The sequence below is a fragment of the Dipodomys merriami genome, unplaced genomic scaffold (assembly GCF_024711535.1).
Source record: "Dipodomys merriami isolate MVZ:Mamm:240054 unplaced genomic scaffold, mDipMer1.0.p SCAF_6, whole genome shotgun sequence".
NCBI classification, from domain to species: domain Eukaryota; kingdom Metazoa; phylum Chordata; class Mammalia; order Rodentia; family Heteromyidae; genus Dipodomys; species Dipodomys merriami.
In genome coordinates, this window is record NW_027206179.1 from 6,781,323 (window position 1) to 6,793,105 (window position 11,783).

Consider the following 11,783-nt stretch of genomic DNA (forward strand, 5'->3'; position numbering starts at 1 on the left):
AGAGTCCATAGCTTTTCCATGGGTCTATGATAGTCAACAAGATAGACAATAGGTAGGGCTATAAAACAAGCATCAAAGTTTTTAAGTGAATTTTATTATAGAAAAGATAGTGTCTGAGCCAGGAATGGTGGTTCACGTCTACCATCTTAACAATCCAGGAGGCAGAGATCAGGAGGATAGTGGTTCTAGGCCATCATGGGCAAAAGTTTCCTGAAGAGACCATCTCAAGCAATCAAAGCTGAGCATCATGGCACATGACTGTCATATGAGAAACTTTAAACAGAGCATTGTTACTATGCTTGCAGTCCTAGCTACTCAAGAGGCTGAGATCTAAGAATCCAGGTTCAAAGTCAGTCTGGGCAGAAAACTCTGCAAGACTCAATTCCAATGAACCATCCCAAGGCAGAAGTGGAGCTGTAACTTAAGTGGTACAGCACCTAGGCCCAGAGTTCAAGCCCAAGACTGGCATTTAAAAAAAAAAAAAAAAGGAGAATCGAGGCATAAATAAAAGACCTAATTAAAAAAAAATAAAGCCGGGTGTGGGTGGCTCATGCCTATAATCCTAACTACTCAGGAGGCTGAGATCTGAGGACCATGGTTCAAAGCCAGTCAGGCAGCAAAGTCTGTAAGATTCTTATCTCCGATCAACACCAGAAAACTGGAAGTGGCGTTATGGTTCAAGTGGAAGAGTGCTCTCCTTGAGCTGAAGAGTTCAGGGACAGTGCCCAGGCCAGAATTCAATCCCACAGCAGACAAGAAAGAAAGAAAGAAAGAAAGAAAGAAAGAAAGAAAGAAAGAAAGAAAGAAAGAAAGAAAGAAAGAAAGAAAGAAAGAAAGAAAGAAAGAAAGAAAGAAAGAAAGAAAGAAAGAAAGAAAGAAAGAAAGAAAGAAAGGCAGGCAGGCAGGCAGGCAGGCAGGCAGGCAGGCAGAAAGAAAGAAGGAAAGAAGGAAGGAAGGAAGGAAAAGAAAAGAAAAGAAAAAGAAAGAAAAAGAAAAGAAAAGGAAAAAAGAAAGAGAAAAAAAGATATTCCCAGCTTTGGGATTCTCACAGGGAAGTTTCCCGCCCCTCCCCCTTTTTTGGTGCCAGTACTGGGGCTTGAACTCAGGACCTGGGCATAGTCCCTTAGCTTTTTGCTCAAGGTTGGCACTCTACCACTTGAGACACACACACACACATACACACACACACACACTCAAAAGAGTTCTGAAATAGCCAACCCCCACCCCCTCCATGGAGATTGGTAGGTGGAGTTGAAAATTCTAACCCTTTAATCTTTCTGGGAACTAGCGCTATCTTGATCTTTTCTTATTCCAACCCAAGTCATCTTTTTTTTTTTTTCTTTGCGAGGTGGGGGAGACAGCTGTAGGGCTTCAACTCAGGGCCTGGATGCTCTCCTGAGCTTTTCTGCTCAAGGATAGTGCTCTACTACTTTGAGCTACAGCCCCACTTCTGGTTTTCTGGTGGTTAATTGGAGCTACGAGTCTCATGGCCTTTCATGCCTATGCTGGCTTTGAATGGTGATCTTCAGATCTCAACCTCCTGAGTAGCTAGGACTACATGGGCACCTGGCCCAAGTCATCTTATTACCATAAATTAAAGTAGCACCAGAAGGTTCACTATAAATAAAAAATACACACATCTTCATCACTGGGAAATCCAAATGAAGACCAAACACGTTTATTACATTATGGGAAAGAAGGCACCAGGCGGAAGGGCAAGGCCAATAGTAGGGTTCTGACAGCAACCCCAGTTTACCCTGAGGGGTAAAGAGTGCAGAGTAGATTTACAGAATACACCCCACCCAAAGATCTATCCCACACCCACTCAGTATATTAACTACAAATAGGAGACAGAGCAATGGTCACCATGCCAACAGGAAGTTGGGGGCATCAGAGGAAGTTCCGCCCACCACAGATGTCCAATAAGACCGAGGAGAGCCTAAAGATATTATTGGAACCACAACAGCCCACTCACTGGGTTAAGGATCTGGCATGCACGTGGGTAGAGTTCTGCCACTGAGGGAGAGGAGAACTTTGGGCTGTGAGGACTGGCCATTACTTGTGAGAGCAGGGACTCAAAGATTTTTTGCAGATCCAGAATTTCTTGTTGTCACAGTTGGAGTCATTCCAGCCTTCGCCTCTAAATTCCACACAGTCTTGTCCCCCATTATTGTTGGGTTGTCCTTTATTCCAATATTTCTTCAGTCTGTAAAGTACATCCACAGGTCAGTAAGTCTCTGTCTCACGCCTGCCCTCCCGTAGGCCTATGGTAGCCATATCTTGTTCAGGATCTACTAATATGCCTAAATCTTTTGACCTGGTACTCTGATTCTTGTGGTCTCCCCCTGGTTAGGAGAAATTATCTTGTTGAGGGTATGGCTTAGTGGTAGAGGGCTTGCCTAGTGTAGGCAAGGCCCTGGGTTCAATCCTCAGCATGATACGTAAATACAAACAAACAAACAAACATACATACATACATACATACATACATACATACATACATACATACATACATACATACATACATAAAAAGATGCTGGGCACCAGTAGCTCACACTTGTAATCCTAGCTGCTCAGGAGGCTGAGATCTGAGGATCATAGTTTGAAGCCAGCCTGGGCAGAAAAGTCCATGAGACTCTCATCTCCAATAAACCACTCAGAAATAGCCAGGAGTGGAGCTATGACTCAAGTGGTAAAGCACTAGCCTTGAGCACAAAGTGTCTGAGAAGAAGGAGGAGGGTAGGGGGAGGAAGAGATGGGGAAGGGGAGGGGGGAGGAGGAGAAGAAGAAGGAAGAGAAGAGAGAAGAGGGAGGGGGAAAAGGAGGAGGAGAAGAAGAAAGAAGAAGGAAGGAGAAGGAAGAAAGAAGAAGGAAGGAGGAGGAGGAGGAAGAAGAAAGAAGAAACAAATCAACCAATTTAGACTCTGCATCCTAAACCAATTCCCTTCTTGGTTGTAATTAAGGACCCTATGCACCTGTTCAGAGCTAAATGCCAGACAGTGACGACCACAGCCTATAGAACCCATTGTAATGATTCAAACTACTCAGACTCAGCCAGCATGCCCTGTCTCCACTACTCCTTTCCTTAGATACCACAGCGAAGGCCCCTGCCCACAGCTCCTCCTCCCTCCATGTGGTGAGGAGTCTTGGTCCCTGCAATATGGTCACTGTATAGAATGATGACTTGGGGCTACTTTCCATCCTTTTTATTTTTGGCCAATGGTGGGGCTTGAACTTGGTCTGGGCGCTGTCTCTGAGCTCATTTTTCTTAACGCCAGAGCTCTACCACTTGGAGCCACATCTCCACTTCCAGTTTTTTGTGTAGTTCACTGGAGATAACAATCTCCAAGGGGGTACTTTTCTGCCCCGGTTGGCTTTGAATGACGATCCTCAAATCTCAGCCTCCTGAGTAGCTAGGATGACAGGCATGAGCCATGGGTGCCCGGTGCTACTTTTCACCTTTATCTTCACCCTGGCATGAAGATGCTTCCTCTATGGAGAAGGCCTCACAGATTCTCATGTAATGGGAGGGCAGGAAGGACAGAGTTTCAGAGACAACCCCCCTGTCACTCCCTAGGGTGACATTCCGTGTTTACCTGTTGGACAGTGGTGAGCCATCCACCCAGACCCACGTGGCTTCCTGATTCAGGTCTGACAGCCCTATCCACGTGTAGCCTTTCTTCTTAGAAGTCTGTTGCAGGAAGATCTGAAGAAAGGAAGGAGGATTCAAAAGGAAGCTCTGTGTCCCATTTTCTATATCTATCTTGTATCGTGACCCCTCCCAACCTTTTGTGTGGTCATAGGACTTGAACTCAGGACCTGGACACTGTCCCTGAGCTTTTCTGCCCAACACTAGCATTTTACCACTTTGAGCCGTAGCTCCACTTCCATTTTTTGGTGGTTCATTGGAGATAAGAGTCTCATGGATTTTCCTGCCTGGCCTGGCTTTGAACCACGATCCTCAGCTCTCAGTCCCCTGAGTAGTTAGGATGACAGGTGTGAGCCACCAGCGCCTGGCTTGTGTCTCCTTTTTATAGTTGAGATATGACGTAGTCCCTTCCCTCTCCAAAGTTTTTTGTTGTTGGTGGTGGTCGTGGAGCTTGAACTCTGGGTCTGGGCACTGTCCCTCACCTCCTTTAGCTCAATTCAAGCGCTCTACCACTTGAGCCACAGCACCACTTCTGGTTTTCTGAGTGGTTTAGAGACAAGAGTCTCACAGCCTTTCAGGCCCAGGCTGGCTTTGAACCGTGATTCTCAGATCTCAGCCTCCTGAGTAGCTATGATTACAGGTGTGAGCCACCACACCTGTCCCCCTCCAAAGTTTTATGTGTTTGTTCCCTCTATGCTATTGAGAGTTGATTGTGCCTCTGTGTGTGTGTGTGTGTGTGTGTGTGTGTGTGTGTGTATTTATGTGTTGGTACTGGGACTTGAACTCAGGGCCTGGGTGCTGAACGTTAGCTTTTGTGCTCAAGACTAGCTCTCTACCACTTGAACCACACCTCCACTTCTGGATTTTTTTGTGGGGGGGGGTATTTAATTGGAAATATAAGTCTTCTGGTCTCTCTACCAGAATTGGTTTGAAACCATGATCTTTAGATCTCAGCCTTCCGAGTACAAGGTTCACCCTGGGAAGAAAAGGCAGGTTCCTCCCTCCTCTTGGCTAAGTCTACACCCCCTACCTGTGCCAGCTAAGTAACTAGCATACCTGGAGGTAACATCCGGGGCAGACCCCTTCTCCCCATCCTTACCATCCGACCAGGGGAGGGTCCCAGGCCCTGAGTTCACATCCGCATCCAGTGTGGCCACATCTTCCCTCATCTGGCCACAACTTCTCCCTTCCCCTTTCCTACTTAAACACAGGTCAGACCTCAGCCTGCCCCTTCCTTCAGCTTTGTGGTCTCCACCTTTCATGGAGGGGGCAAGCAGTTCAGTAAAATAAACTCTTCCTGCCTGAAAGCACATGGTATTCTCTTTAAGCACTGAGTATCTTGAGGCACAACTCTGAGCCACCAGCTCCAGGCTTATAACTGGCTTTGACCTGCTAGAGCCATATTGTACCGACTGGTAATGCATGATCATGCACATCACCTCTTTTCAGTTCTCCACTGAAGGATGAACCCATTGGTGGCTGGAAATCATCCATGTTGCGAGTATTTACATGAGGGAACTTGCCAAACATAACTCACCAGGACTTTTGAGCTCTCTATGGAGATTGCTTACACAGAGCCCAGCACACCAACAAAGATGACTGACATTTTAAAGTATTCTAGCTGGGGGCCAGTAGCTCATGTCTGTAATCCTGGCTTTTTCAGGAGGCTGAGATCTGAGGATCTCGGTTGGAAGCCAGTCCTGGCAGGAAAGTCCCCATGAAGTCTTATCTCCAATGAAACACTCAAAAAATGGGAGTGGCGCTGTGGCTCAAGTGGTAGAGCACTAGCACAAAGAGGCTCAAGGACAGCACCCAGGCCCTGAGTTCAAGAGCCCCACCACAACCGATGAAAAAAGGATTCACCATGTTCAGAACTTTTGCATGTCTCCTTTGCGAGGCACCCAGGCCATCCTCAACCACTTCCTTCTCCATTTCTGGAAGAAGCTTAGACTACCAGAGAACCATGTTGTATAGCCAGCCCATGTCCACCCCAGCTGGCCAGGGAGTACCTGCTCCTCATCACTTTCAATGCTGACGAGTTGGGCCTCCACTTCCTGGCAAGCAGTGACGGAGTCATGCCAGTTCCGTTGGGAATTGGAGAGGAAGTAGCAATGCCCTTGGAAAGATATCCAGTCCCAGGGGCAGGGCCGGCATAGATGGTCTGTTGAGAGAGATGGATCAGGCTTGGACCTAGCCCTTTTTATTGTTTTGGTCAGTCATGGTGAGACAGGATAAATTGAGGAAAATGAAGCTTGGTGAAGGCAATTCAGAAACATGACATTGAGAACCACAGAAGCGCCTTTGCTTCACAGAGAGGCGACAGGGTGCCTTCCTTCCTGAGAGATGCATTATTCACCCCCAGAATGGAGCTTATCTGACAGGATGTATGCCTTCCTGAGAAAAATGCTTCCCCCAACTTAAAAGCCTCCTTCCCTAAATGTAGATAACAGGGTGCCTTCCTTATCTCAAGGATAAGGATCTGTTTTATGACAGGATGCATTCTTATCTGGAAAGAATGCCCCCAAACATCCAGAAACTCAGAAAGTGACACCAGGCATGATTAGAGCAAAGATAAAACATCTGCCTTTGCATAATTTTAAAGTCAGACCCCCTGCCTAAATAACCATAACTGCCAAGTAGCTGGTTTTCTCTCTCTCTCTGTCTCTCTCTCTCTCTCTCTCTCTCTCTCTCTCTCTCTCTCTCTCTCTCTCTCTCTCTCTCTGTCTCTCTCTCTCCCCTACTTCCCTCCCTCCCTCCTGTGATCAAAGCCAAAGACCCTAAGTGAAGAAGTGAAGACTCCCTACTTTTAGAGGGACATTTCCCAAACCTTCACCTGCACCCTATGACAGTGGGGCTTGAACTCAGGGCCTAGGGCACTGAGTTTATTCAAGGCTAGTGCTCTACCACTTTGAGCCACAGCTCCACTTCTGGTTTTCTGGTAGTTCATTGGAGATAAAAGTCTCACAGATTTTCCTGCCTGGGCTGGCTTAGAACCACAATCCTCAGATCTCAGGCCCTAAGTAGTTAGGATTACAGGCATGAGCCACTGTTGCCCAGTCTCATGGATGTTCTTTTTTTTATTTTTATTTTTTATTTTTTGGGTCCAGTCGTGGGGACTGAACTCTGGGCCTGGCCGCTGTCCCTCAGCTCTTCAACTCAAGGCTAGCGTTCTATCACTTGAGCCACAGTGCCACTTCTGGCTTTTTTCTTTTTGCTTATGTGGTGCTGAGGAATGGAACCCAGGGCCTCAGGCATGCAAGGCAAGCGCTCTACCACTGAGCCACCTTCCCAGCCCCTCATGGATGTTCTTGTTCCTGTGTTTGCCCATCTTTCAAGCTGCCCAACTTTCAAAGGCCCTTCCTGGACACTACATCCTGGGAAAATCAATCTCCTCCCCACTTCCTGGGCCTCTTCCTTAGTCCCGGAGAACCCCCCAAAGTCCTGGCACCATCTCTCCTAGACTGAGAGGGAGTCTGAGCTTTAGAACTCAAAACAGAGGCCGGGAGCCTAGCTTAATCAAACGCCTACAACATGGATGGCTCTCTGTGACCAGCAAACGCCATTGCTCCCAATTCATAGATGAAGAGATCAAGGCTCAGAGAGGACCAGAGACCAATGAGAATCAACCCCCATGTAAAGACTCTCTCTGGTCCTGGCATACCTAGTTAGTGGCCACTCACCCACTTGAGCCTTCATCCGGGTCAGTTCCTGGTAAATCATCTTCTGCTTTGACTGACTCTGCTTCAGTTCTTCTGAATTAGGGACCTTAGAGACTGAGGGGTGGGAGACAAGGGGGAGAAAAACAAGCTGTGACTTAAAAACCCCTTCTGCCTGCCATGGCCTGCACACGGCCTCCAGCCATCCTGTCTCTGAGGACCAACATTTTGTGCAATGTCACACCCACAGAAGGCTTGATCACAAGGTCAAATGGAGACAAGACTTCTGTGTGCGCCCCCCCTTCATCTTCTTCCCTCTTCCTTCTCCCTCCCCTCCACTGCACCAGAGGTGGGAGCCCTAAGAAGCTGCTGCTCCCATTCCTAGCTTTACCATCTTTTTTTTTTTTTTTTGGTCTGTCGCAGGACTTGAACTCTGGGCCTGGGCACTGTCCCTCAGCTCTTCAGCTCAAGGCAAGCACTCTACCACTTAAGCCACAGCACCACTTCAGTTTTCAGCCACTTTCAGTTTTTTGTTTTTTTAAATTATTGGAGATCAAAGTCTCATGGACTTTCCTGTCCAGGCTAGCTTTGAACCATGATCCTCGGATCTCAGCCTCCTGAGTAGTAGGATTACAGGCGTGAGCCACCAGTGCCTGGCTAGCTTCACCATCTTCCTCCCCTCTCAAGGAAGCCCCAACTCTCAGTCGTCTCCTGACCTTGAATGAAGGTGGCCATCAGAAGTGCAGCAAGTAGAACAAAGAGAATGAACTGTAGCAGCTGGGGGACATGACCATGACCCAGAAAAGCTGGGAGAGAAAAGTTGGGGGTTATAATCCTTCAGTATCCCTGACTACCTGAGTAGCCTAGCTACAGCCTCCTCCTCCTCCTCCTCCTCCCCCCTCCTCCCCCTCCCCCCTTCCCCTTCCTTCCCTCTCCTCCCCCTCCTCCTCCTCTCCTCTTCTCTCCTCCCCTCCTCCCTCCCTCCTTCTCATCCTCCTCCCCCCCAAAATGGAGGGGTACAGAGGTCACCATTCATCTCCCCATGACCCAAGAGTCCAACAGGAAACCCTGCTCTACCTGGAAAATTCCCAAGCCCCAAAGACGATCGGACTCCAAAGCTTTTTCCAGAATATCTGCAACCATCGGAGATCAGCTCCTCCTCATCTGATGGAACAAGGCATCAGTCAGAGCCTGGACAGGCTGAGACCCCCAGCTGTCCCCACCCCTTGCCATTCCAGATCCCCTCCCCTCGCCACACTTCTTGGAGCTCCCAGTGGCTTAGCCCCAGCCTCACCTACTTCCTTGGAGTCCCCCATGGTCACCACCGTCCCTTGGGGCCTATGGCTATTGGGAAGAACAGCTGATTTGTTACTGCTGATTCCTGAGGTCTTAAATCCACACTTGGTCAGGAAGAGAAACAAGGAACTGGGCACCAGCACCGGAAGAGATGAGAGGAGGGAAGCCAGGGGCCTGGACATGCCATGACGCCAGGACGGGGGCTTCAGGTTCCAGAAATGGGAGGGAGGAGTTGGATGTGGTCTAGGCTCCACCTCTCTCTGTGTCTGTGTCTGTGTCTGTGTCTGTCTGTCTGTCTGTCTGTCTGTCTGCCTGTCTCTCTCTCTCTCTCTCCCTCCCTCCCTCTCTCTCTCCCATATACAATGGTCCACTCACAATGTGTCCAAACTTTGGGATACCTTTAATGAAAGCAATCACTGGTCAGATGAAGTATTCTTCCTTCTTTTCCTTCCTTCCTTCCTTCCTTCCTTCCTTTCTTCCTTCCTTCCTTCCTTCCTTCCTTCCTTCCTTCCTTCCTTCCTTCCTTCCTTCCTTCCTTCTTTTTTGTCGGTCCTGGGCTTGAACTTAGGTACTGAGCACTGTCCCTGAGTTTTTTAGTTCAAGGGTAGCACTCTACCACTTTGTGCCACAACTCCTCTTCCAGCTTTTTTTAGTGGCTCATTGGGAATGAGAGTCTCATGGACTTTCCTGCCTGGGCTGGCTTTGAACTGCAACCCCCAGATCTCAGTCTCTTGAGTAGCTAGGATTGCAGCTGTGAGCCACTGGCACCCAGCTAGATCCAGTTTCTTTTATTTCCTTCTCCACTGATGGCAAAGATGCCCCATCTTTTCCTCTGAACCCCATGCTTGCTGCCTTAGCTAGCTGAAGTTTTCTCACTTAGGATGAGGTTAGATACCTTAAGATTTGAGAGCAAGGGGCTGGGAAGGTGGCTCAGTGGTAGAGCACTTGCCTTGCATGCTCGAGGCCCTGGGTTCGATTCCTCAGCACCACATAAGAAAAAAGCCGGAAGTGGCGCTGTGGCTCAAGTGGTAGAGTGCTAGCCTTGAGCTGAAGAGCTGAGGGACAGTGCCCAGGCCCAGAGTTCAGGCCCCACGACCGACCAAAAAACAAAACAAAAAAAAAAGATTTGAGAGCAAGTATCACTGCTTGAGTCATTTGTGTTTAAGGCCTGAAACCATCATATGGTTTTAATTGCATTACAGATTCATTCACTTTATAATCTTCTTCTTCTTCTTCTTCTTCTTCTTCTTCTTCTTCTTCTTCTTCTTCTTCTTCTTCTTCTTCTTCTTCTTCTTCTTCTTCTTCCTCTTCCTCTTCCTCCTCCTCCTCCTCCTCCTCCTCCTCCTCCTCCTCCTCCTCCTCCTCCTCCTCCTCCTCCTTCTCCTCCTCCTCCCCCTCCCCCTCCTCCTCCCCCTTCTCTTCCCCCTCCTCCTCCCCCTCCTCCTCCTCCTCCTCCTCCTCCTCCTCCTTCTTCCTCTCTAGTCCTAGGGCCTGAGCTCTGTCTCCTAGCCTGTCTGTGCTCAAGGCTAGTGCTCTACCACTTGAGCCACAGTGCCACTTCCTGATTTTTCTGAGTAGTTTATCGGAGATAAGATTCTCACAGACTTTCCTGCCCAGGTTGGTTTGGAACTACGATCCCAAGATCTCAGCCTCCTGAGTAGCTAGGATTACACGGTGAGCCACCAGCACCTGGGTCATTTAATATTTCCACACTGTAGGAGGGGATCAGATGCACATGCAACCCAGCTTATATTGAGTTATTTTGAGGTACAGGATGGTCAAGTAACTGGATCAAGGTCACATAGCTAAAGGATAGTGGGGTCAGAAAGTGATCTCAGACAAATCACGTTCTAAGACAGGGAGAGAGACAGAGACAGACACACACACATACACAGACACACAGACACACACATACACACAGAGTCACATAATCTAAAGGATGAAACAAAAAGGCTCCAGAATTATCCCAAGTGGGAAAAAAACCAGAGGACATGAATAATAGGTAAAGGGAAACTAAAACAAAATGTCTTTAAGAGATGGAAGACTGTACAGCAGTGAAAGAGCAAACTGCTAAAACATTCAAGAGTAGGAGCATTCAGACTTAAAGTCCATTCTAAGACTCGATTCAGTTGCTTTTAAAATTTTGAGAACATGCAGAGCAAACGTTGAATGAGACTCCAAAGGAGGCTATCTAGAGTGGGTGAGCATTACCTAACCTGGAATGGAAACAAGGGGCAGTATTCTACCTTTTGATCTGAGAAATGGATGCCCTGTCTTCATAAATAAAATACCCTGATCTGTATATCTAAAATTTGTGCATTGTGTGGTATGCATGTTATATCGCCATTGAAAATTTGAAAATCGATGTGTATGTTACGGGAAGTTGTGGTAGGTGGAGGATTTTCCTCTTTGCTCTATTTTTAATTATGTCTCAGTTCCAGTCCTGGGACTTGAACTCAGGGCCTGGGCTCTGCCCCTGAGCTTTTTCCAGTAAAGACTGGTGCTCTACCATTTGAGCCACAGTACTACTTCTGGTTTGCTGGTGGTTCACTGGAGGTAAGAGTCTCACAGACTTTCCTGCTGAGGCTTGGCTTCAAACTGAGATCCTCAGATCTCAGTCTCCTGAGCAGCTAGGATGATTGGTGTAACCCACTGTCACCCAGGGGAAATATTTTATTGTAAGTGTGTTTTAGATTTCTGACAAATTTTACAAAGATATTATAGAGATTTCCCACAGTCCTGGAAAGACTAATTTGGAAGAGAGTGAACTTGGTTTGAAAAATCGACTTAAACATGGTCTTAATAACTGAGTGTAAAACTTCACTAGATTCATTAAAAGTAAACGGTGAAAACTTGACAATGACTCATGATTTGTATTTTTTTTTTTTGTCGGCCGTGGGGCTTGAACTCTGGGCCTGGGCGCTGTCCCTCAGCTCTTCAGCTCAAGGCGAGCGCTCTACCACTTGAGCTACAGCGCCACTTCCGGTTTTCTGGTGGTTTATTGGAGATAGGAGTCTCACGTTCTCTCCTGCCCGGGCTGGCTTTGAACCGCGATCCTCAGATCTCAGCCTCCTGAGTAGCTAGGATTACAGGCGTGAGCCACCAGCGCCCGGCTCATGATTTGTATTTTTAAAGAAGTTTTAGCTAGCCGGTGGCCAGTAGATCATGCCTATAATCCTAAC

General features: G+C 47.7%; 1 protein-coding gene across 1 annotated transcript; it reads right to left on the reverse strand.

The window, feature by feature from the left end:
• Nucleotides 1-1,656: 1,656 nt before the first annotated feature.
• Nucleotides 1,657-8,709, reverse strand: LOC138813439 (CD209 antigen-like protein E). Its single transcript, XM_070001868.1, has 7 exons — nucleotides 8,600-8,709; nucleotides 8,383-8,469; nucleotides 8,022-8,111; nucleotides 7,330-7,422; nucleotides 5,659-5,810; nucleotides 3,597-3,706; nucleotides 1,657-2,206 (listed from the first exon to the last, which is right to left on the reverse strand). The coding sequence occupies exons 1-7, from the start codon at nucleotides 8,619-8,621 to the stop codon at nucleotides 2,056-2,058; spliced, it is 705 nt and encodes a 234-aa protein (XP_069857969.1). The 5' UTR covers nucleotides 8,622-8,709; the 3' UTR covers nucleotides 1,657-2,055.
• Between the last annotated feature and the right edge of the window lie 3,074 nt (nucleotides 8,710-11,783).

What these genes read in the sequence shown, in the direction of transcription:
- LOC138813439 (XM_070001868.1), bottom strand. Translation starts at nt 8,621, where the DNA reads ATGGGGGACTCCAAGGAAGTAG. An exon ending in GATGGCCACCTTCATTCAAG is followed by an intron (nt 7,423 to 8,021) that starts GTCAGGAGACGA and finishes CCCACCCCTCAG; the next exon opens with TCTCTAAGGTCCCTAATTCA. An exon ending in TTGAAAGTGATGAGGAGCAG is followed by an intron (nt 3,707 to 5,658) that starts GTACTCCCTGGC and finishes TCCTTTCTTCAG; the next exon opens with ATCTTCCTGCAACAGACTTC.